The 26,619-nt window shown below is 52.1% G+C and overlaps 1 protein-coding gene across 2 annotated transcripts in view; it reads right to left on the reverse strand.

The window, feature by feature from the left end:
• Positions 1–26,619, reverse strand: part of MDGA2 (MAM domain containing glycosylphosphatidylinositol anchor 2) — a gene marked incomplete at both ends in the record, with an annotated part of 309,300 nt that overhangs the window by 23,314 nt on the left and 259,367 nt on the right. For both annotated transcript variants that reach the window (XM_080345156.1, XM_080345155.1), the window contains 2 exons: positions 5,046–5,194; positions 8,841–9,110. In XM_080345156.1, the coding sequence (XP_080201282.1) occupies positions 5,046–5,194; positions 8,841–9,110 (419 nt within the window). The remainder of the gene's footprint in view (positions 1–5,045; positions 5,195–8,840; positions 9,111–26,619) is intronic.

Below are 26,619 nucleotides of genomic sequence, written 5' to 3' on the forward strand. Positions count from 1 at the left end.
GGAGCCCAAAGGAAGCACACGGACGGGACCTTCTCAGCACCCACCCCATAGATCCCAGTCCCATTTTTTCCAAACCTGCTGTTCCAAGGGACCCAGGCGTTCGGGCCCCATAGATGTCAAAGCTGCTATTCCAAGGGACCCAGGCATTCGGGCCCCATAGATGCCAAACCTGCTGTTCCAAGGGATCCAGGTGTTAGGGCACCATAGATCCCAGTCCCATTTTTTCCAAACTTGTTCTCCCAAAGGACCCAGGCATTCGGGCCCCATAGATGCCAAATTTGCTGTCTCAAGGGACCCAGGCATTCTGGCCCCACAGATGCCATGCCTGCTGTTCCAAGGGACCCAGGTGTTCGGGTCCCATAGATGCGAAACCTGCTGTTCCAAGGGACCCAGGCGTTCCAAGGGACCCATAGATGCCAAACCTGCTGTCCCAAGGGACCCAGGCATTTGGGCCCCATAGATGCCAAAACTGCAGTTCCAAGGGACCCAGGCGTTTGGGCCCCATAGATCCTGGAATCTGCTGTTCCAAGGGACCCAGGCGTTCAGGCCCCACAGATGCCAGTCCCAAATATCTCTGCCTCCTAGATTCCAGCCCCATAGATCCTGGCCCCATAGATCCTGGATTCTGCTCTCCCAAGGGACCCAGGCGTTCGGGCCCCATAGATGCCAAACCTGCTGTTCCAAGGGACCCAGGCGTTCGGGCCCCATAGATGCCAGTCCCAAATATCTCTGCCTCATAGATTGCAGCCCCATAGATCCTGGCCCCATAGATCCTGGAATCTGCTGTTCCAAGGGACCCAGGCGTTCGGGCCCCATAGATCCCAGTCCCATTTTTTCCAAACTTGCTCTCCCAAGGGACCCAGGCGTTCGGGCCCTATAGACGCCAAACCTGCTGTCCCAAGGGACCCAGGCATGCGGGCCCCATAGATGCCAAACCTGCTATCCCAAGGGACCCAGGCGTTCGGGCCCCATAGATGCCAAACCTGCTCGACCCAAGGGACCCAGGCATGCGAGCCCCATAGATGCCAAACCTGCTGTCCGAAGGGACCCAGGCATTCGGGCCGCATAGATGCCAAACCTGCTGTTCCAAGGGACCCAGGCGTTCGGGCCCCATAGATGCCAAACCTGCTGTCCCAAGGGACCCAGGCATTCGGGCCCCATAGATGCCAAACCTGCTGTTCCAAGGGACCCAGGCATTCGGGCCCCATAGATGCCAGTCCCAAATATCTCTGCCTCCTAGATTCCAGCCCCATAGACCCTGTCCCTATAGGTCCTGGAATCTGCTTTCCCAAGGGACCCAGGCGTTCAGGCCCCATAGATCTCAGTCCCATTTTTTCCAAACGTGCTCTCCCAAGGGACCCAGGCGTTCGGGCCCCATGGATGTTAAAACTGCTGTTTCAAGGGACCCAGGCATTCGAGCCCCATAGACGTGAAACCTGCTGTTCCAAGGGACCCAGGCGCTCGGGCCGCATAGATGCAAAACCTGCTGTCCCAAGGGACCCAGGCGTTCGGGCCCCATAGATGCCAGTCCCAAATATCTCTGCCTCCTAGATTCCAGCCCCATAGATCCTGGCCCCATAGATCCTGGATTCTGCTCTCCCAAGGGACCCAGGCGTTTGGGCCCCATAGATGCCAAACCTGCTGTTCCAAGGGACCCAGGCATTCGGGCCCCATAGATGCCAGTCTCAAATATCTCTGCCTCATAGATTCCAGCCCCATAGATCCTGGAATCTGCTGTCCCAAGGGACCCAGGCATTTGGGCCCCATAGATTCCAAAACTGCTGTCCCAAGGGACCCAGGCGTTCGGGTCCCATAGATGCGAAACCTGCTGTTCCAAGGGACCCAGGCATTCGGGCCCCATAGATGCCAGTCCCAAATATCTCTGCCTCATAGATTGCAGCCCCATAGATCCTGGCCCCATAGATCCTGGAATCTGCTGTTGCAAGGGACCCAGGCGTTCGGGCCCCATAGATCCCAGTCCCATTTTTTCCAAACTTGCTCTCCCAAGGGACCCAGGCGTTCGGGCCCCATAGATGCCAAACCTGCTCGACCCAAGGGACCCAGGCATGCGGGCCCCATAGACGCCAAACCTGCTGTCCCAAGGGACCCAGGCGCTCGGGCCCCATAGATGCCAAACCTGCTGTTCCAAGGGACCCAGGCGTTCGGGCCCCATAGATGCCAGTCCCAAATATCTCTGCCTCATAGATTCCAGCCCCATAGATCCTGGCCCCATAGATCCTGGATTCTGCTCTCCCAGGGGACCCAGGCATTCGGGCCCCATAGATCTCAGTCCCATTTTTTCCAAATTTGCTCTCTCAAGGGACCCAGGCATTCGGGCCCCACAGATGCCAAACCTGCTGTTGCAAGGGACCCAGGCATGCGGGCCCCATAGATGCCAAACCTGCTGTCCGAAGGGACCCAGGCATTTGGGCCCCATAGATGCCAAACCTGCTGTTCCAAGGGACCCAGGCATTCGGGCCCCACAGATGCCAGTCCCAAATATCTCTGCCTCCTAGATTCCAGCCCCATAGACCCTGTCCCTATAGGTCCTGGAATCTGCTTTCCCAAGGGACCCAGGCGTTCGGGCCCCATAGGTGCCAAACCTGCTGTTCCAAGGGACCCAGGTGTTCGGGCCCCATAGATCTCAGTCCCATTTTTTCCAAACATGCTCTCCCAAGGGACCCAGGCGATCGGGCCCCATAGATGTCAAAACTGCTGTTTCAAGGGACCCAGGCATTCGGGCCCCATAGATGCCAAACTTGCTGTCCCAAGGGACCCAGGCGTTTGGGCCCCATAGTTGCCAAAACTGCTGTTCCAAGGGACCCAGGCGTTTGGGCCCCATAGTTGCCAAAACTGCTGTTCCAAGGGACCCAGGCGTTCGGGCCCCATAGATGCCAGTCCCAAATAGCTCTGCCTCATAGATCCTGGCCCCATAGATCCTGGAATCTGCTGTCCCAAGGGACCCAGGCGTGCGGGCCCCATAGATGCCAAACCTGCTGTCTCAAGGGACCCAGGCGTTCGGGCCCCATAGATGCCAAACCTGCTGTTCCAAGGGACCCAGGCGTTCGGGCCCCATAGATGCCAGTCCCAAATATCTCTGCCTCATAGATTCCAGCCCCATAGACCCTGGAATCTGCTGTCCCAAGAGACCCAGGCATTCGGGCCCCATAGATCCCAGTCCCATGGGCCTGCTGGCACCCATGGGAGACACCTGCAGCCCTGCAGTCGCGCTGACAGCACAACACCCTTCGGAGAAGCCAGAGGGTGTTATTAATTGGTGAACTGATGGGGCTGTTCTGTTCACTTTAACAAGCAGGTCTATCCTGTCACAGCGCCAATTCCCACCGGAGTTCATGCTGAACCCACGAAGACGCAACGTGGTGGGTTTGAGGGGGTCCACATGACGTTTTGCTCCTCGGGGATCACCACGTGTTCATGGGACAGCTACAACCACCCCTACACCCACCTGTTTACATGGAGACCCATCAAAGGTAATGCAGGTGAATCCCTTTTGGGTGGTGTTTGTGGTGTATCTGGAGCCACCGCCCGAGGAACAGCTCCTTAACTCCGTGTGTCACACGTGCTGATGAGTCTCCAGGAGGGCTGTTCCTGCAAGACGGCAGCAAACCCGTGCAGAACCAACGCTAACAACTCAAACTGGGACGTCACCCGAACACTTTCCTTACTGCACACACCATCAGCACTAATCGTGGTCTCTCACGTCCACTTCCATGTCGTTCCTTTAGCCACAAGTCCCGAGATTGTCCTGCCCACCCAAAAGATTTGTCACCTTCCCCATCACCGTGTTTCTCTGGGAGGGTTTGGGTCCACCCGAGCGCTCAATCACCTCTGAGATTCTCAATATATGCAAAGAATACCCTGCATTTTCTAATGTATTGGTGACACAGAACCACAGCATGGCCTGGGCTGGAAAAGCCCTCAGAGATCATCCAGTCCAACCCTTGGTCCAACTCCAGCCCATTGACCAGATCATGGCACTAAGTGCCATGTCCAGTCTCAGTTTCAAACCCTCCAGGGCCGGTGAGTCCAGCACCTCCCTGGGCAGCCATTCCAATGCCTGACCACTCTCTGCACAGAATTGCTTTCTCATCTCCAGCCTCAGTTTCCCCTGGCAGAGTTGAAGCCCATGGCCCCTTGTCCTATTGCTGATGCCTGGGAGAAGAGCCCAATCCCCCCCTGGCTAGAACTGCCCTTCAGGTAGTTCTAGAGAGTGCTGAGCTCAGCTCTAAGCCTCCTCTTCTCCAGACTAAACAAGCCCAGCTCCCTCAGCCCCTCCCCATAGGGCTTGTGTTCCAGTCCCTTCCCCAGTCTTGTTGCTCTTCTCTGGACCCTCCAGCACTTCAATCTCTTTCCTGAGCTGAGGGCCCAGAACTGAACACAACACTCCAGGTGTGGCCTCCCCAATGCAGAGCACAGGGGAAGGATCACTGCCCTTGTCCTGCTCACCACGCTGGTTTGGATACAGGACAGGACCCATTGGCCTTCTTGGCCACCTGGGCACACTGTTGGCTCCTGTTGAGCTTCCTGTCCATTAGTCCCCCAGGTCCCTTTCTGCCTGGCTGCTCTGCAGCCACTCTGTGCCCAGCCTGGAGCTGCAGGGGGTTGTTGTGGCCAAAGTGCAGCACCCGGCACTTGCTCTTGTTGAACTTCATCCCATTGGAATGGGCCCATTTTTCCAGTGTCTCCAGATCCTCTGCAGAGCCTCCTGCCTTCCAGCAGCTCCACACTCCCTCCCAACTTGGTGTCAGCAGCAAATTTGCTGATGATGGTCTCAATCCGCTCATCTAAATCGTCAATGAAGATGTTCAACAGGACCAGACCCAACACCAACCCCTGGGGACACCACTAGCGACCGGCTGCCAGCTGGATGCAGCCCCATTCACCAGCATACATGTGAACTACAGTCAGAATCAGCGTGTTCTTGCCATTAATAAATGCAAAAGAAAATAGAACAAACTGGAAAAGGAATAAGTGTGTCTAGAAGAGCGATGTGGCGCCCTCGGCGCGGCGGCGCTCGCGCTCACCTGCCGGATGCCCAGGCGGTAGGCCAGCACGCGGTCCACGGCGTCGGGGTGCAGCTGCGTCCACTGCAGGCTGTACGAGTACACGCGGGGCCGGTTCTGCCACAGCGGGTTGTACGTGTCGTAGTAGAACTCGGGCGCGTAGGCTTTGCCTGTGGGGAACAGAGAGCAGAGCATCGTCAGGTGTGGGGCGAGCGGGGGCGCTGGTGCCACCGCCCTCCGTCCCTGAGCCGCATGTGCTCAAGTGTCACCCTCCAGAAACATGTCAGCTCAGGAAAGAGATTGGAGTGCTGGAGGGTCCAGAGAAGAGCAACAAGACTGGGGAAGGGACTGGAACACAAGCCCTATGGGGAGAGGCTGAGGGAGCTGGGCTTGTTTAGTCTGGAGAAGAGGAGGCTCAGAGCTGAGCTCAGCACTCTCTAGAACTACCTAAAGGGCAGTTCTAGCCAGGGGGGATTGGGCTCTTCTCCCAGGCATCAGCAATAGGACAAGGGGCCATGGGCTTCAACTCTGCCAGGGAAACTGAGGCTGGAGATGAGAAAGCAATTCTGTGCAGAGAGTGGTCAGGCATTGGAATGGCTGCCCAGGGAGGTGCTGGACTCACTGGCCCTGGAGGGTTTGAAACTGAGACTGGACATGGCACTTAGTGCCATGATCTGGTCAATGGGCTGGAGCTGGACCAAGGGTTGGACTGGATGATCCCTGAGGGCTTTTCCAACCCAGACCATGCTGGGACTCTGTGATCCTGTGGGTCCACTGCCATCATCGGGCTTTGGACCCGAGATGGGCGAAGAAAACCTGTTAACGCAGTGAGCACCACCCTTCAGATTTGACTTCCTGTTGTACATTTTCAGGAGATGCTCTGGGTTCAGCGGGCTGTTATAATCCCCACGGCCTTTAATTAAAATCAAACACCCACTGTGCCTCGCAGACAAATGAAAAATACCTATTTTCATTGAAATGGTAGTGATATGTGGCAGGATGCAAACCCCCTCTCTCCCTCCCTCCGTCATGGAAGGAGTGGACACATCTCCCTCTGTCTCTGCTATTGAGGCCAACAGCTCCTTCTGTTTGGCCCCAGAGCCCCTGGCCAGGGCCGTTAGGAGGAGAAGGGAGCGCAGAGGCACCAGGAGCCGCTGGGCCACTGTGGGGATGTTTGGGGTCTTCAGGGGCACCCACAGCCAGGGTGGGGGTGCAGAGAAGCTTCTGGAATGCCCACAGTCAGGTCTGATCAGGCTATAGGAACGGGACTCTCACCGTGGCTCCACCCCTTGCGTGGATCTCTTGGCGTCACAAGCGGAGCCGCAGCCGCCAGGAGCCGCTTGCCCCGCGATGGAGACTCCGCTTGCCTCGCTGCACCTGTGTGAGTAAATTAACCCTCGCAGGACCGCGAGTGCATCGACTGCCTGTGCACATCTGCACATGTATTTATACTCTCCGTGCACATTCACATGTGTACTTTCCGTGCTCAAAACCAGCACGTGTATAAATTAACCCTCGCAGGACTGTGAGTGCATCTACTTCCCGTGCACATTTGCATGCGCATTTATACTTTCTGTGCACATTTGCACATGTATTTATACTTCCCGTGCACATTTGCACATGTATTTATACTTTCCGTGCACATTTGCATGCCTACTTTCCGTGCTCAATATGAGCACATGTATAAATTAACCCTCGCAGAATCACGGGTGTATTTTCCTCCCGTGCTCCACACAATCACGTGTAATATCCCGTGCACATTTGCACGTGTATTAACCCTCCCAGGATTGCAAGTGTGTTATAAATTTACCCTCGCAGGATCGTGAGTGTGCACTTTCCGTACTCACTACGAGTACGTGTGTCCCTTTACAATAACCCCACACCGTATCAGACAAGTGTGGGCTCCTCCCGGACTCAGGGCGGCTCCGGCGTTGTTTGGTGAACCACGTGCATGCACTCTGTGCACCACCTGTTGGATTAGCTGCTGCCCCTTCATAATTAGCTCAACTGGTATTTGAACCTGTATTTGAGTCACTTTGGAGTGCTAAACCCTGTTTAATAACAGCGGTTTTGGACCCTCTTGTCCCTACACTCAACCTCAGGGGTCTCCTGGACAATCACTTCTTGTGATGTTCTTGCACGTGTTTTTAGGTTGGGGTTGGACCACAAAGTCACACCAGATGGGGGGAAAACAACACAATCACACACTGCCGGTTTGAGGCACCAAACGAGGACACGACGCTGTTGTGATGGGTGACACGGTCACAAATCTCCTCCCGTCATTGGGAAAAATATCAATGTTGCTGCAGCCATCATTAAACTTTACAGGAGATTGTAATTTATATAGTTGGTTTATAGCCTGTAACGTTCACTTAGACTTACTGGAAGCGTAATAACTTATAGTTAATAACTTATAGTCAGCGTGTAATCAAATGTTCCTTAGAGAAACAGCGCTGTGGACAGCAAGGTCTGCGGGTGATTTGTAGGGACGTCTCCATAAAGAAATGAATTAATTGTAACTAACTCAAGTCACTCTGTCCATATTTAAATCTGACGGTCCTGCGTGCCAAAGGGGCCGCAGCTCCATACAAGAGCTTTGTTTGAAGAGATTTAATGGCACCTCATTTCTGGATTCATATGAATTATCTAGATTGGCACAAACATGAATTCCACAGTTGAGGAAAAAACAAAACAAACTATGTTTTACTGCACTAAAGATGTTCTGATGTTTCATCAGGTTTTCCTTGAACTTGGTAATTTTTCATAAAAACACCCCCCATTTTACTGGATTGAACCTCTCGGAGTTCATCTTGAAGGTCCCCATTTCCTCCTCATTCTGTTCAACAGCCATAAAGGGATTCGTTTGGTTTATTGAAAAACCAAAAAATTTCTCTTCTCTTAATATTTTGGGTGAATATTCTTCTTGTCCAATGTGAAACGTCAACACGAAGCTGCTTGTACCCCGCGGCTCACAACAAACCAGAGAGCTGGATCCAACGCCATGAATAACACGTCACCTCTGCCTGCGCTAAACAGAGTCACAGAGTCCCAGCATGGCCTGGGCTGGAAAAGCCCTCAGAGATCATCCAGTCCAACCCTTGGTCCAACTCCAGCCCATTGACCAGATCACGGCACTAAGTGCCATGTCCAGTCTCAGTTTCAAACCCTCCAGGGCCGGTGAGTCCAGCACCTCCCTGGGCAGCCATTCCAATGCCTGACCACTCTCTGCACAGGATTGCTTTCTCATCTCCAGCCTCAGTTTCCCCTGGCAGAGTTGAAGCCCATGGCCCCTTGTCCTATTGCTGATGCCTGGGAGAAGAGCCCAATCCCCCCCTGGCTAGAACTGCCCTTCAGGTAGTTCTAGAGAGTGCTGAGCTCAGCTCTGAGCCTCCTCTTCTCCAGACTGAACAAGCCCAGCTCCCTCAGCCTCTCCCCATAGGGCTTGTGTTCCAGTCCCTTCCCCAGTCTTGTTGCTCTTCTCTGGACCCTCCAGCACTTCAATCTCTTTCCTGAGCTGAGGGCCCAGAACTGAACACAACACTCCAGGTGTGGCCTCCCCAATGCAGAGCACAGGGGAAGGGTCACTGCCCTTGTCCTGCTCACCACGCTGGTTTGGATACAGGACAGGACACCATTGGCCTTCTTGGCCACCTGGGCACACTGTTGGCTCCTGTTGAGCTTCCTGTCCATTAGTCCCCCAGGTTCCTTTCTGTCTGACTGCTCTCCAGCCACTCTGCACCCAATTAGTCCCAACTAGTCCCGAACGCCCCCGCGTTGTGCCCGTGGCGTCGGCACAGCGGCCGCGTCCAGCTCTACCTGTGACGAGGAAGCTGCAGCGCCCGGCGCCCGCCTCGTTGATGATGTTGCAGTTGTAGACGCCGTAGGTGTCACGGGCGAGGCTGCTGACGGTGTAGGCGGTGGAGTCCTGCACGTCGAACTGCCCGGCGCGCAGCAGCCGCCCGCCCAGCCGCCACTCGTAGGTGAGCACGCGCGTGGGGTAGGCGCGCAGCACGCGGCAGCTCATGGTGACGCTGCGGCCCTGGCCCTGCCGGATCTCCAGGAAGGCGGGCTCCACCGCGGGGGGGTCTGCGGGCACAGGGACAGACAGCGCGGTTGGTATCAAATCACAATGAGAGATCATAGAATCACAGAATGGCCTGAGCTGGAAGTGACGCACCAGGATCATGGAGTCCAACTCCTGTCCCTGCAATGACAACCCCACAGGTCACCCCGTGTGTCTGAGGACATTGTCCAGTCTCTTGTTGAACACTGTCTGGTTGGGGCTGTGACACCTCCCTGGGAGCCTGTTCAGTGTCCAGCACCTCTGGGGAAGAACCTTTTCAGAATCAGTCCCAGAATGTGAGGGGTTGAAGGGCCCTGGAAAGCTCACCCAGTGCAATTCCCCCATGGAGCAGGAACACCCAGATGAGGTTACACAGGAAGGTGTCCAGGCGGGTTGGAATGTCTGCACAGAAGGAGACTCCATAACCTGCCTGGGCAGCCTGGGCCAGGCTCTGCCACCCTCACCCCAACAAGTTTCTTCTCCTCTTTCAGTGGAACCTCCTGTGTTCCAGTTTGCACCCATTGCCCCTTGTCCTGTCCCTGGTTGTCACCAGCAGAGCCTGGCTCCATCCTCCTGACACTGCCCCTTTCCATCTTGATCCCCAGCAATGAGTCCCCCCTCAGTGTCCTCTTGTCCAGCTCCAGAGCCCCAGCTCCCTCAGCCTTTCCTCACACGGGAGATTCTCCACTCCCTGCAGCATCTTGGTGGCTGCGCTGGACTCTCTGCAGCAGTTCCCTGTCCTGCTGGAACTGAGGGGCCACAGCTGGACACAAGATTCCAGGTGTGGCCTCCCCAATGCAGAGCACAGGGGAAGGATCACTGCCCTTGTCCTGCTGACCACGCTGGTTTGGATACAGGACAGGACACCATTGGCCTTCTTGGTCACCTGGGCACTGTTGGCTCCTGTTGAGCTTCCTGTCCATTAGTCCCCCAGGTCCCTTTCTGCCTGGCTGCTCTCCAGCCACTCTGTGCCCAGCCTGGAGCGCTGCAGGGGGTTGTTGTGCCCAAAGTGCAGGACCCGGCACTTGGCCTTGTTGAACTTCATCCCATTGGAATGGGCCCATTTTTCCAGTCTCTCCAGATCCTCTGCAGAGCCTCCTGCCTTCCAGCAGCTCCACACTCCCTCCCAACTTGGTGTCAGCAGCAAATTTGCTGATGATGGTCTCAATCCCCTCATCTAAATCATCAATAAAGATGTTAAGCAGGACTGGACCCAACACTGACCCCTGGGGACACCACTCGTTACCACCCTCACAGCCAGCACTGGAATACACTTTGAAATCCAGGTCACACCTTCACCAGCCTGGAGCTGGACATGGATTAGCCTATACAATAATGCAACATCAGGATGCTCAAGCAGCATCCTCCGCTGGTCCTGAGCGCCCGGGGAAGCGGGAGAGCACAGAGAGGACCGGACAGACCTGGGACAAGGACTTTCCAAACGCTCCCTGTGCGATGTGTAGAACAGTAACCAATGATTTCACTGTAACGTTCTCCCATCGCTTACAATTCACACCAACACCCTCTCCTGTGCTGCCGTTTCCTTCCGAAGCACCAGATCCAATGCTCTGCTCACCTCCCCACGGCAGCGCTGCTTTCAGGACTTTACCATGTTGATATTCAACCTGCTCTTTCTTTCCCCAACTGCTTTATTTGCGTATAAGATAAGCAAATAAAGCCTCATAAACAGCTTTTAAATACAGTTTCCCCTGCCTTTAAGGTCAAAATAGCCTTTACAACACAGTTTCCATCCATCCATGAGCAGATGACAGAAAATCAGCTTGGGTTGCTCATGCTTTTGCAGGTAATAAATTTAATGGAACAGGATGATGAAAAGTACAATAGATGACGGTAGCGAGAGCTAACAGCTGATTTTTGGTGGTATTCTTGCTATGTTTTGTTTGTTCAATAGCGACTTAGAGCCGGTGAAGGTGCTGGTGTCTCGGGCACCTCCTACGAGTAACGATGCCCATAAGAAAACTCACTCTGCAGATGTCTGCAGCTTATATGTGCTTAATTCATTTGCATTAGCTCTTCCCCCAGGCTTTAGAAACTTGATTTAATTTACTTAGCCCTATCTTTCATAATTCCCACATTAGTTTTTGAAAAATATATAGAAAAGCCGCAAAGGGAGCACGATTCATTCTCTTAAACAATTATCTTTGGGAAGCAAACGGTCTGAACTTGAAAACAGGCGCTATATTAATGTTTAATGAATTTTTTAGCCTAAGTGCATTCACATCTTAAGGATTGTAAGATGGAAAGCGAAGGCGGCGCTATCCGGAGCAATGACAGTGAGGATGCTCCTTTATTTGCAATCAGACGGCTGCTCCTCGTGGATCACATAAAGGTCTTTAGTGGGCGATTCGTTAAGGAGAAATCACAGCGTTCAGTGGGTTTATTCCAACGTTGTGGCCTTGGGCAGACACTCCACCTGCTGATTCGGCTCTTCCAATTTGCATTCTAGCCCAAGCAAATTAATTATCTTCTCTGTCCCAGATCTAGAAACAGGGAGAATGATGAAAACCTGATGCCTCTGTTTAAGCTTCATTGTCTTTGAGGTCACTTCCAATTCGACTCGCCGAGCAGAGATTTTATCCTAACCAGCTATAGAGAAGGAATAACCTTTAGATACTCGTGGGGTCAGGGTTGCACCACAGGAAACAAGAGCAGCAAAGGGCAGATGGGGAAATGTGGCATTTCTGCGCCCCAGCACATAACCGGCTGTGGTTTGTGGGTTACAGAAGAGCTATCACAGGTACGTTGTTGGCAACGGGGTCTGTGTGCTTGTACAGCAAAACATGATCTGTTCATACACGCATGTGGATACACCAGGATTAGATGCGTGGAAAAGGGCTCTGATATGCGCTCGTATAGATGAACACAATCAATATCACATATTGAACGTCTATTCCAAGATTTTAATGCATTTTGCCTTTCTTAAGTACCATTTGTTCTAAACTTGGAAATAAAGCAACTTTTGGCTGATATCCGAGCCTGCAAAGCTGCTCTGGGAACCCTCATAACCCACCATCATGGACTTGACAGTAAAGCTCCATTTTTATTGCATTTTCTTAAGTCGTAACAAGGTACCTCATCAAAAGCTCTTGCAAAAACAACCCCCAAAATCTTAGGGTGCACAGGAGGGGATGCGGGGTCGTCTTGTGACAGACGCGGAGACACGAGGGATGGGGCAGGAAAAGCTGCAGAGTTCCAGGTCCCTGCATGTCACCGGATCTCGGCGTGGGCTCCCAAAGCCACAAAAGCCACCAAAGCCGCTCATCGCTCACCCGCACCGTGATGCTGCGGGCACCGCTGGGTTCACACTGCAATACGGGGTGAAGCAGCAACACAACCCACGCACGCAATGGATGGATTGGCTGCAAAGGAAAAGCCCGTTCCTAACGAAGTCAAACCCAACGGAGCCCCATCAAGTGGTGCCTTTTGGGAGGGGGATCGTGGAGCTGCTGGGGGTATTTCTCTGCAATGTGTTCCTGATCGGTGCCAACTGCAGCGACGGCCACACTGAGAGAGGAGACCCGGGGGAGCCGCAGCGTAAGGCAAACGTCAGGAATTCATCCTGCAGACAAAGCACCATCTGAGACAACCGACTGCTGGTTTATATATGGAGGTGAAAGGCCAGAACGAGTCAGAGCAGAGCGACGTGGCTGCACGAGGATCCCGGGACACTGCACCGCGCCGGGAGCGCCGCGGTGTCCATCCGCACCGCGGGACCTGCTGCGGGGCTGGCAAAGCCTGGCACGATTCCCGCCCTCCGCGGTCATTATTCCCCCCTCTCCATCCTCCAGCTGCTCATTCTGGGCACCTCCAGCTATTCCAAAGATTATTTTTACGTGCAATTGAAAACTGAAATGAAATGGCAGGTTAAGCTTTCTGGGTCCTGCCTTGGTTTTGTTTAATGCGGTAGAAACAAAATGACACCAACAAACCAATTTAACTCAGCTTCCTGGCCACAGCCCGAGGGCGAGGGCTGGAGAGCAGACCCGCGCCAACAGCGCTGCTGGCCAAGGGCTCTGCACAAGTACTCAAACAGCACCACTGCACCGCTCTTGAGCCAGCTCAGCTAAAACCAGCTACCCAGCAAAATCCCCCGATGGCGAAGAACAACGGAATCACAGAACATGAGGGGCTGGAGGGCCCTGGAAAGCTCATCCAGTGCAATCCCCCCATGGAGCAGGAACACCCAGATGAGGTTACACAGGAAGGTGTCCAGGCGGGTTGGAATGTCTGCACAGAAGGAGACTCCACAACCCCCCTGGGCAGCCTGGGCCAGGCCCTGACACCCTCACCACAACAAGTTGCTTCTCACATTTCAGTGGAACCTCCTGTGTTCCAGTTTGCACCCATTGCCCCTTGTCCTGTCCCTGGTTGTCACCAGCAGAGCCTGGCTCCATCCTCCTGACACTGCCCCTTTCCATATTGATCCCCAGCAATGAGTCCCCCCTCAGTGTCCTCTTGTCCAGCTCCAGAGCCCCAGCTCCCTCAGCCTTTCCTCACACGGGAGATGCTCCACTCCCTGCAGCATCTTGGTGGCTGCGCTGGACTCTCTGCAGCAGTTCCCTGTCCTGCTGGAACTGAGGGGCCACAACTGGACACAAGATTCCAGGTGTGGTCTCCCCAGGGCAGAGCAGAGGGGCAGGAGAACCTCTCTGACCTACTGACCACCCCCTTCTAACCCACCCCAGGTCCCATTGGCTTCCTGGCCACAAGGGCCCAGTGCTGGCTCATGGTCACCCTGCTGTCCCCAGGGCCCCCAGCTCCCTTTCCCCTTCGCTGCTCTCTAATAGGTCATTCCCCAACTTACACTGAACCTGGGGTTGTTCCTGCCCAGGTTCAAGACTCTACACTTGCCCTTGTTCTATTTCATTAAATTTTTCCCCGCCCAGCTCTCCATCCTGTCCAGGTCTCTGATGGCAGCACAGCTTCCAGTGTCACCACTGCTCCCAGCTCGGCGTCACCAGCAAACGTGCTGACAGTCACTCTATTCGCTCATCCCAGCCATTGATGACCACATTGCTGGATGCACTGCGCGCCATGGGTGGGAGCAGCCCCAGCTGCACCCCGGCCGGCCCTCCTTCAATGGGGAATCCACCAAAACCCATCCAAACCCCCCCAAAACCCCTGGGCCCTTCCCCAGGGGGTGGAAGGAGCAGCCCCCTCACATGGAGTGTTCCCTGAGGACCGGGTCAGTCGTCCCTTGGTTCCATATCAAACCACTCTCAGAGCTGAGAACGGGAAAAGCACAACATGAGCCTAGATGGGTGAATTATTTAGTCTGAGTCCTAAGTGATCTACAGCTGCTCTTATCGCTTTACACAGGGCAGGATTCCCACCAAAATGCCGCTCACAGCTTCCAGAAGTCGCTGCACAACCGAGCATCTCGGTCCCAGTCTGTCTGTGTGTTTTTAAAGCTAAATGAACACTTGGTTTTCCTACAGAAATCAAAACCATATATGCACATGTTTAAAGATATATCCTACAAACTATCAATAGCTTTACAGCTGACAGTGAACAAGCATGGGGTTTGGCGGCAGAACTGAGATTACAGGACATGATACTGGTTCCAACAGAGCCCTGCAGAAAACAAGGGTGTATATATATAATATACAAGTGTATGTCTACTTAAATAAATGACAAAAGTAAGCACAGGCTCTATTTGGTGAAGAAGCTGAGAGAACTTCAAAAGGCAGAAGAGTTAGTGAAATAAGAATCATGAAAATACTCTTTAGAGGCAATGGGGAACTCCCTATAGTGCCAGCCTTGCAGACCGTGCTGCATCTTCTGACCAGACAATAAACCCAAAAGGATTTGACTAAATTGTAAAAGCACCCTTCGGAATGTATGTATTGCTGGGATATATGCTACAGTGTGACGGGTGGTTTTGCTCATGGACCGAGTGGGACGTGGGGTGACCGACACCTGATGGCCAGGACACAGCGACCTGGCGGGTGCGTAATAATTGTGATGCCCATGAAAACGACAACAGCGATTTCCAGCCAGCGCTCACAGGCAGACGTTACAACCTCAGCTAATGGATTTATTTTGGTGAAATGAAAATGTGATGTCCAGCGCTATAAAAACTCATCCGCGCACCTGCCTGTAAATGCGAATAGAATTGCAAAGCCAGGCTGGCAACGCGCGGTCGCCAACCAGCCCGTGCACGGAACACACTGTGCAGAATGCGAGGGGATCTCTGTTTGCATCACATTTGCTTTCCAGATGTGACACCAGTGGTTTCTGACCCTTAGGACCAAGGGACACCCATTGGGCAGAGCCAGGGGACAGACGGGCCATTTCTTGTCTAGGTGCTGCCTACCCTAATTAGCTCTGATTGCCATTGTTTGTATGTACAGGCCCAGCACCATCATGCAGAACAGCGGGAAATGAGCTGTCCTGCTGAAGCACACCTTATAAATAATAACAATTAGAGCTAATGAGGATAGGCAGCACCTCGACCAACAGATGGAGGAGGCAACATCCACCATATTTCCAGCATTTCCGAGTCACCGAAAAACACCCTAACAGGCAGTTTTCAAAATCCATACACCGTGAATGGCTGTATTGCCATCAGTGCTCAGAAAACACCTCCCAGGTGGGAAACACCTCGGGCTGGGAGCGACCCCAGGGCGCTGGCTCATCAGCTCCAGCTCAGCACCAGCCCCCAGCTCTATCCCCTTTCTGCTTCCTTCCCCAGACACCTCCCGGAGCAGCTCTCAGGTTCCGTTATTGCCCTGAAACTGCTGAACAAACAGAATTCAAAATCTTTATGTGGAAACAAAAAGAAGAAGGGAAGATGGGCGGCCATCCGCAGTAGGACTACTTCACTCTAATATTAGAACACAGGCCTATTTCTAAATAGATAAATCACTGGCATTTAAACTTAAAAAACAAAAACAAACATGAAAGAGAAAACGGATCACTCAGCATAGAAAATTTAAAAAATTTTCTATGTGCCACTAAGTGCCATGTCCAGTCTCAGCTTCAAACCCTCCAGGGCCGGTGAGTCCAGCACCTCCCTGGGCAGCCATTCCAATGCCTGACCACTCTCTGCACAGAATTGCTTTCTCATCTCCAGCCTCAGTTTCCCTGGCAGAGTTGAAGCCCATGGCCCCTTGTCCTATTGCTGATGCCTGGGAGAAGAGCCCAATCCCCCCCTGGCTAGAACTGCCCTTCAGGTAGTTCTAGAGAGTGCTGAGCTCAGCTCTGAGCCTCCTCTTCTCCAGACTAAACAAGCCCAGCTCCCTCAGCCTCACCCCATAGGGCTTCTGTTCAAGTCCCTTCCCCAGTCTTATTGCTCTTCTCTGGACCCTCCAGCACTTCAATCTCTTTCTTGAGCTGAGTGGCCACAACTGGACACAAGATTCCAGGTGTGGTCTCCCCAGGGCAGAGCAGAGGGGCAGGAGAACCTCTCTGACCTACCGACCACCCCCTTCTAACCCACCCCAGGTCCCATTGGCTTCCTGGCCACAAGGGCCCAGTGCTGGCTCATGGTCACCCTGCTGTCCCCAGGACCCCCAGGTCCTTTTCCCCTATGCTGCTCTGTAATAGGTCATTCCCAGCTTACAGTGGAACCTGGGGTTGTTCCTGCCCAGATTCAAGACAGAACATCTCTTAAACTGACCATTCTTGTCTCAAGTCCCAGCTAGAGCCCGGGAGGACGTGTCTCATCAGGGACCCCTGGCAGAGCTGAATTTCATATAAAAGCCAGCGGTGAAGCCCCAGAACAGCAGGGAACACTCCTGACGGAGCTGCAAGCCAAAAACTTATATTACCATTGCTGGCCATTATGACAGAGATGCACCAGTGGATCGTTTGGCTACCTCCATTGTGAAGGTGCTCGCTGTCCTGGGCACAGACAACACCCACACGACGTCAGGCGACCCGACACCACACAGTTTTATGCTGGGCACACAAACGAGTTGAACTCCAGCTCACCATGGGCCTGAGAGCAACACTCACGCTTCACCCAGACGGGGTGGCAGGCACCGACCCACATTACAAACCAATCTAAATACCAGCCCTAACAAGGCGTCCATTTAAAGTTAGATGGGTTTTGAGTTAGGTAGATTGCAGTGCAATTCTTCTTCCACTGGCTGCAATAGAGTGTGTTAGTGCGCGGTTTGCTGGAGGATTTACAATCGAAGCCTGGTCACCGCTCTGATAAGTTTGATTTTGCAGCCCAAATTGCATCTGCTGGTTACAGATATCTGCTGGGACCTTCCTGGCCAAATCCTCGGTCCTGGGTCACCGTCCTGACCGCGCAAGGGACATTCAGAAACCACAGAGCAAGCAGCACGCACCGCACAGCACCCCGAGCTTTATACGATCAAATATTGGTGCTAAAACAAATGAAACTTTGCTAGTGAAATATATATTCAAATGAGTAAACAAACAAGTAATAACTTTAGAGTCAAGCTGCAACATTAATTTTCCTGCATATCTGCAAATCGTTATTTGCTTCATTGGGATAGCTCTGGCAAGAGGGTGATTGTTGAATAATGATAAGCTTCTTTAAAAAGCTATGAAATGGGTATAATCCACAATCTTTTAATAAAGTCTACTCTGCTGATGATCTTTTATGGGCTGCTATTCCTTATAGTGTGGAAAATGAAAATGGGAATGTCTGGAAATATAAATCTTGAATAATACCGTGGCAATAGTTTTTATCTGACAAGACATCATGAAGGAAGCAGCATCTTAACCCTTGAGTGTTGTCCCTCCCCTGCATGGGGAAGTCACAGAATTACAGGATGGTTTGGGTTGGAGGGACCTTCCAGCTCCCCAGGCCCCCCCCTGCCATGACAGGGACATCTGCACCAGCTCAGGTTGAGGAGGTTGAGGTGGGGTTGAAGTTGGGTCAAGGAGGTTGAAGACGTTGAGGTTGAGTGGGGGAGGTTGAGTTGAAGAGGTTGAGGTTGGGTTTGTAGAATCTTGGAAGGGTTTGGGTTGGAGGGACCTTCCCAGACCCCTAGTGCCCCCCTGCCATGACAGGGACATCTGCACCAGCTCAGGGTGCTCAGACCCCGTCCAGCCTGGCCTGGGGTGTCTCCAGGGATGGTTCAGCCACCACCTCTCTGGTCAACCTGGGCCAGGCTCTCACCACCCTCAGCCCCTTCTAACCCACCCCAGGTCCCATTGGCTTCCTGGCCACAAGGGCCCAGTGCTGGCTCATGGTCACCCTGCTGTCCCCAGGGCCCCCAGGTCCCTTTCCCTGCACTGCTCTCTAATAGGTCATTCCCCAGTCTCAGAGGATCCTGCCTACCACCAGCACCTTCCATTGCACCGTGCTGTGAGCCCCTCACATCTCGTTCCTCCAGCCCAGCCCCCCCAGGCCACCACTGACCAAATCATCCCCTTCTCTGCTAAAACAAGACTATTCCCCTCTTCACATCTCTTCACAAGCCTCATGGACATTTAATCATGGATCACAAGCTCCTTGGCTGGGGAGAAACTCAAGACTCAATGTGACTTTAAAGAAACTGGCAGCAGAACGACCCCATTAGACACGGGAGCTGGTATTATTATTATTATTATTATTATTATTATTATTATTATTATTATTATTATTATTTCAGCACCAGACTCGCTGTCTCTGTTTCCTGAGCTCTATTTGCTTATTTTCCCCGCTCTACGCAATGTGCCCTTCCAGTCATTAGGAGGAACTTTCTCTTGCAACGATCAGAAAGATCTCCTCTTCTCCTTATCGGACAGTTCATAACCACATTTCAGAGCTATATTTCCAGAAATCCTTGCAAGAAACTCCTGACAAGCGTTGCAAATGTGGCTTCTTGTTCCTTTTTTAGCTTTTGAAGACAATTTTATATTTCTCTTCCACTAAACAAAAAACTCCCTTAAACAGAAAAGAACTCATGGAAATAGCAGGTAGTGCTCATTAAAACATATTGGATTAACTGCTATTAATTCATTCAGCACAAACGCAAATCCATTTAGGACAAACACAGGCTTTGGAACCACCGATACAGAACAGCCACTTTGGTTTTTTACTAAATTATTTTTCTAGTCCTTCAATAAGAGAAAGTTCGGTGTATATATATATATGTTTTCCTTTATTTCATTAAGAGAAGCACTAACGTATTTTGGTGTTTACGGGTCTTCTTCTCTATGCTTTCATATTTTTAGTTAGGCTTCTTTGGCAATATTAGATCCTTCTGCAGAAATCTCAGGCTGCAAAACTATAAAGGAAGTCACGTCCAAACAAATCTCTGCAGAAAGGGCATCTGATGCTGAACAATAAAGATCTTCTAGTTCTTGTAACAAAACCATCCTCCTCCACCACATCCCGCAGGTTTTGGAAACCCTTTCCTCACATTACCATGGTATCACAGTATCGTGGTTGGATTTGAGGCCAATACAGGATGAATTGTGCAGAGCAAGGGGACCGTCCCAGGCAATGGGTAATTCCTTTAGATACCTCCTACGGCTCAAGTGACACCAGATCTATGACATTTATATCTCTGGCCAACTGAGCAGAGAGATGGTTGCGGCTCTTTCCCCCTTGAGTTTCTCCTCACCACACTGGCCCAAAACACTGGACATGGGGAAAGAATCGTGTCCCTGGGGGTGGTGAGAGCCTGGCCCAGGTTGGCCAGAGAGGTGGTAGATGAACCATCCCTGGAGACATCCCAGGCCAGGCTGGATGGGGCTCTGAGCACCCTGAGCTGGTGCAGATGTCCCACTAACTACAGAATGAGTTGATGGTATGTAGCACAATCATGTTTAAAACCAGATTTGCCAAGAGAACTTTTATGTTGATGGTGATTAAGGTTTTTGGTTGTCTTTTGCCTTAAAACCCCATGAATAGAAACTCTTCCCCTTGGAAGCGCCATCACATTTCAAACTATTATTCTCACAGGAGCCACACTGAAGTGTTGTTATTGCTCGGCCGAAGCCAGGAGCACCATGGTGCGTTACGCCAGCCCAGGAAAAGCTCCACGAAGCCAACGTTGCTTTGCATCGACTGAAAATACCCTGCAGCATCCATACACGATCCCAACGTATTTCAACAAGTGCCTTTTCCAAAGTAGCACGTCCTTGGCTTTTGGATAACAAACAACAGAAGATTCAAAAGGCCAAATAAGACAAGTCAATGACATCAACTCCAGATGTGTGAGGCTTTAAACACAAGTCAAGTTCTGTCGTTGTCCTTCAAGCCCTGGCACGCAAATCCAAGTTCAGGACTGAAGCAGCAAATCATTCCCCACAGCGTGTACCTTATAATGAAATCTTACAGAGCAATTTGCTACTAATTTATGTCATGTAGCAGCCAGAATCAGCCACTTATGTTTAATTTCCAACAAATTAGAATTGTCCGGGGTAGTAATTCCACCTGTGCAGCAATTCCTTTCAATGTAGCACACGTATGTCGGTATGAACACATGGCCATTGGAATTCGATACCTATAGAAACCCCGGCGTTTAATTTGTGCGTTGGCTGACAGATCCTCTTCAGTGAATGAAGATATGCAAATTTTTATCATTGTGAAGATACATTAGGAGAATTAAAATGCGATGCCCGCATGGAAATTAAACGGGGTATAAAAATAGCTGCGACGGGTTCTTTCTAATGACTCCTGTGACAGATGCAGGCATGATTAATGACGATGCAATAACGCCTTGGCTGAGCTTAATCACTAACACATCAGTTAATATTGACAGAGAGGAAATGAATGATACCGAGGCGTCTACACCCAGAATCACCAGAACAGAGTGAACGTTAACTGCTTGGGGAGGTTTTGAGCACCAGCCCTATGGGGAGAGGCTGAGGGAGCTGGGCTTGTTTAGTCTGGAGAAGAGGAGGCTCAGAGCTGAGCTCAGCACTCTCTAGAACTACCTGAAGGGCAGTTCTAGCCAGGGGGGGATTGGGCTCTTCTCCCAGGCATCAGCAATAGGACAAGGGGCCATGGGCTTCAACTCTGCCAGGGGAAACTGAGGCTGGGGATGAGAAAGCAATTCTGTGCAGAGAGTGGTCAGGCATTGGAATGGCTGCCCAGGGAGGTGCTGGACTCACCGGCCCTGGAGGTTTTAAACTGGGACTGGACATGGCACTTAGTGCCATGATCTGGTCAATGGGCTGGAGTTGGACCAAGGGTTGGACTGGATGATCTCTGAGGGCTTTTCCAGCCCAATCCATTCTGGGACTCTGCGATTCTGTTTAGCGCAGGCAGAGGTGACGTGTCATTCATGGTGCTGGATCCAGCTCTCCTGCGTGACCACCCAACAGGAGTTGTGCTTAACCCATGTCACCAACCATGGTCCTGCTGATTTCTTACTCATCCGGTGGCTCACAAACCCCCCAGGAATCAATCCTTCATCTGTCACTTTTTTGTTTATGCATAGCTGAACTATTTAGATGCATCAAACATGCCAGGACCATTGAGTCTACAAACTCTCTTGACCCATTCTGAGATCCAAGGGATTTACCAACACAAGGGGCAATCCCAAGCAGCTGCTGTGGCCGCATACATACAGTGTTTAACTCCGGCATTTCCACCTCAGGCCCACAACTTGACTCTGGGTTGGAAGACACAGACTCCTGCAGAAGACATTCCAGCCCAGTTCAAAGCTTCCTGGCAACCAACATGACTCCACAAGCATATCTCAGTTGCCTCGGTGATTGAAAACATACATTGCATTTCTGGATCTTCCTCTACTTGCTTTGGAAATTGTACACTCAAAAAGTCACATACAGAGTACGACCTATTAATGGATTTGATTTGCTTGAATAAATTAAATAGAATTAGCCTTTTAAGTCTTGCACAGCAAGGCAGTTTTCCCAGGTCTTGAGCAGACTCCCAGATTCCTTGCGTAACGCTGCATTCCCTAATGAACATCGCACCACAGAGCTGGTCGTGGAATCACAGAATTGTTCAGGTTGGCACCTTTAAGACCAAGTCCAAGCACTGACCTCACACTGCCCACCCCAGCACTGCCCCATGTCCTGAGAACCTCATGTCCGTCTGTCCAGCCCTCCAGGGCTGGTGACTCCAGCACTGCCCTGGGCAGCCTGTTCCAATGCCCCACAGCCCTTTGGGGAAGAAATTGCTCCCCAGATCCAACCTCAAGCTCCCTGGCACACCTGGCCTGAGCGGGGACGTCACGGAGGAACAATTACACAGGGCAATTTCAATTAACACGGATATTAGTACTACAGCCTGAACAGTTTAATCACTGACCAGGAAGGGCACACAAATCTTGCACTGGTAAAGAGGACATACAACACAAGGATTAAACGACTATTAAATGACTATTAGATGACAAAGCAGACGATGCAGTCATAGCTAGAGACAGGTGAACTGGAAGTTGGGCTTGTTCAACCAAATCCCAAGTTTCTGTATAAAAATGAATTGCAATGTACAGCACGTGCTGGAGAGCAGCACGACGTGGCGTCAGCAGCCCCACAACACGTCTGGTTTGGAGCGAGAGACATTGGGAAAGAGACTTTGGGCAGCAGGGCAGCGAAGCGCTGGGACCCGCGGGCTTGTCCATCCCCACTCTTGCAGGCTTTGAAACTTGGATGGAGGAGTCATGGTTGATAGGTCTAGCAATGGTGTTAGACACACTCCAGTGTCTCTGCAGAGGGAATGGAGTCTGTAAAAGTGATGGAGACATTGACACACACCTATGTGTGCACCATGAGCTCCTGGCAAAGCAATGAGCAGCTGGGCAAGCACATAAAGGGGGAAAGGAAGGGGATGAAGCCCTGCGGACAGCACCGGCACCAGCAGCTCACAAATGCTCCTGCTGCCTACGTGGTTAACAGGTTGTTAGCGGAGAATGTGGGAAAGAACCAGGGAACTGAGCTGGAGACACAAAACGGCTTCCAGAGGCAGAACAACAGAGTCTGAACTGTTTAAGTTCCCAAAGCAGCGATAAAGAGGTGACTGGATGGCACCTATAAACACACCCACGCTGCAAGTGCTGTGTGGGAAACTGCAGCGGGTCTGTGGAATCCTTGACAGAAAATACAGGAGTAGAGATCAGCCTTGAGATATGAAGATTTACCCTTGAGAAGGATGGGAGTAAAGGAGTATCCGGAGAGAGGAGAGATGGACCCGTGAGAGAGAAGGGGATGGAAGAATAACATGGATGATAGAAAATTAACCAATGAGATGTTAGTGCTGTAACTTGTAACCAATAGTGAAAAGACACATGAACTGGTAGAACTGTATAAAAATGCACTTGTAGCAATAAATGGCATCTATTACTTTCATCTTGAAAGAACCTGGTCCATGTCGTTTGTCCGTCTCAACCGCGAAAGTGCTGCATCCTATGCTCAAAGGCACGGGAAGGCGAAACAGAAAGAACAGGTGAGATACGCATGTGGGCAAATGAAAGATGTTAAAAGTAGAGCTATTACAGCACAGAGGAAGCAACGAATTCTGTGCTTCTTGTTATCCTCAGCTGAGCTATGGACATAAGCCGTGGATCCCAGCAGCCAGCGACACGGAGCGGGGCAGCGCACAGGACCCCGGCTAAGGAGTCACTGTGTGTTGTGAACGCTGCCCCTCGCTCCTGCGCCGCTCCCGGAGCTTTCTGCAGCTTCCCAGCTTAAAACAGCAGCCTCAGTGATCCCGATACCACTGCCGGGCCACCGGCCGCCTCCAACGCTGGCCCAGGTCAGCCAGCCCGGGGACCCTCGTCCCCCCAAACATGGGAGCAGGGGCTGGTGGGGACACTGCTGGGCATGGGGAGCCCTGGAGAAAGACGCTGCTGCCCCACGTACCAAACGCAGCAGGGCTAAACCTGGGAAAGGAAGATGCAGGAAAGCAAGATGTGCTGGTCCAGCCACCTAGAGGATAAAGGAAGATCAATACTAACATGATCATTTGGATGGTCAAAGAGAACACTAACATCATAACATATAAAGGGCCTTGGACAGATCACTTTGAAGTACATTTCTCATAACTGTAAAAAAATGTGCGGTTCCAGCCACCTGGATGGTAAAGGAAGATCAGCACTAACATGACCGCCTGGACGGGCAAAGAAATAATACTAACGTAATTAGATCACAGCAAAATATAAAGGGCCTTGGACAGATTGTGTTGAAGTACGTTTCTCATAATTGTGAAGAGTTACAGCCCAGACTGGTGAGAATGGGATCTCGGGCCGGAAAACCGCCCCCTAGTGCACGGGATGTGTGAATGTGCTTGGCCTGGTCTGTGAATGAGTGGAAAAACAAGTGAGACAAACATCACATGAGTTTAGTGTGTTCTTAATAGCAATTAGTGGAAAAACACCTCTTGTAAACATCTTAGCCCAGGCTGTATCTGTAAATCCTATAAATTGTCCATAGTGAATAAAGAAGGCAGCCTAGGCCTAGGTCAGCTCTCTGCTAGGCCCGGCTCTGCGCTCCTTCCTGAACAAGATCTGTGCCTCTGCGTGGATCTGCCTGCGTCCTGGGCTGTGTCGCTCCTCATCGCCGCAGATACATGTGAACAGCAAAGCGGGCGGGGAGAGGAGGCCGAGCAGAGCACAGCTGTACAAAGCAGAGCCCAGCTGTGCAGGGCAGAGCCAGCGGTGCGGGGCAGAGCCAGCTGTGCGGGGCAGAGCCAGCTGTGCGGCGCAGAGCCAGCTGTGCGGGGCAGTGCCCAGCGGTGTGGGTCAGAGCCAGCTGTGCAGAGCAGAGCCCAGCTGTACAGAGCAGAGCCCAGATGTGCAGGACAGAGCCCAGCGGTGCAGGGCAGAGGCAGCTGTGCGGGGCAGAGCAGAGCCCAGCTGTGCGGGGCAGAGCCCAGCTGTGCGGGGCAGAGCCCAGCGGTGCGGGGCAGAGCCAGCTGTGCGAGGCAGAGCCCAGCAGTGCAGAGCAGAGCCCAGCTGTGCGGGGCAGAGCCCAGCGGTGTGGGGCAGAGCCAGCTGTGCGAGGCAGAGCCCAGCAGTGCAGAGCAGAGCCCATCTGTGCGGGGCAGAGCCCGGCTGTGCAGGGCAGAGCACATCTGGAAACACCCGGGGGAGGTTTCTGCATAACGTTTTGCAATGAAAAGCATTTTTTAACCTGGAGAGGGGAGACAAATCGATGTGCTGGGGAGAGCAGAGAATACAGAAATGTGAACGTAAAACAAGCGTATGGGCTTAAAACAACCCAGAACATTTTTCTACTGCTGCTCTGGACAACGTTTGTAGCCACCTTTATTTGACTTGAAGCAGACCCCAGTTTCTTCCACTACGTACTTTATTTCTCCTGTGGACAAGGTCACTTCATAACCAAATGGGCTTTTCTTTTGTTGATCTGGAGCAAAGAATTACCACTAAGCAAGCAAATTGATTTATTTCTGTGCCAAGGCCGACTGTGCCCTCGGGAGACCTGGGGCCATTTCATGTGCAGGAGTCACAGCATTAAGCTACATTATGGTCATACCATTGGGCCAGGTTGGGCTTTAGAGCCTGGGACGTACAGCAAACTAGAGCTGCACTGAGTCTGACTGATCTGGGCCTATTCCTCATGCGGCCAAGGTCAATGCTTTTAAATCCAGAGGTCAGGGATTTAAACCCTGGAGAAGGCTCAGCCTGGGACTTGGTTACAGCCGCGGAAAATGAGGAGGAATGGGCTCCGAGCTGGAGGGCAAACTGCCTTGCATGTTACAAAGCCAACTTGTGGCGAGTTTAGAAGAAAACAGAAGAAAATAACAAGTGGCAGAAGAGAAGAGCTTAGGGACACAGCAGCAGGATGGGGCAAATGAGAACTCTCTCAGTGCAGACGACCACTCGAGTGGTGGAGCCAGCAGCCCCAGGGGGTTCAACAGATGCAGAGATGAGGTTCTTGGGGACATGGTTTAGTAGGGGATGTGACAATGTTGGGTTAATGGTTGTACTTGATGATCCTAAGGGTACTTTCCAGTTAAAGTGATTCGATGATTGTCCCCTGGACCAGCAACAAAAATGGGACAAGATGTTCTCAGCTGAGGCAGAATGACCTGATTTGGGTGTGTTTACCCTGGTTGAATGAGTTGCCCTATGGTTTGCAAACCTTAAGTGGTGACACGCAAATAAGATAATGTATTTGGTGCCTCTAGTTTAAACCTGTCTCTGCAGCCCTACTGCAGGAACCCACCGCTGAGCCGAGTGCTGAGCACCAACGCCACTAGAGCACAGCAGCACATCTTGGCAACAAGGGAATGAATCACTTCCCCACTACAGGTACCAAAATCCCTTGAGAACTGGCCCAGGACACCCAGAACACCCTGCGCACCCAGGACACCCTGCACACCATGCACACCCTGGACACCATGCACACCCTGGACACCCAGGACATCTGCACACCCTGCACACCCTGGACATCCTGCACACTCTGGACACGCTGCACACCCTGGACATCCTGCACACCCTGGACACCCTGCACACCCTGGGCACCCTCGGTCAAGCTCTTCAGAGACAGAAAACTCCTTTCGCTCCTGCCAGAACACCCCAGATCCCATTTGTTCTTTGAGTGTATATGGCTGGAAACCCTTGGGCAGAGGAGGGAAGGCCATTGCAAATGAAGGTACAATTACAACTT

This window comes from Nesoenas mayeri, assembly GCF_963082525.1.
Source record: "Nesoenas mayeri genome assembly, chromosome: 5".
Taxonomy (NCBI): Eukaryota; Metazoa; Chordata; class Aves; order Columbiformes; family Columbidae; genus Nesoenas; species Nesoenas mayeri.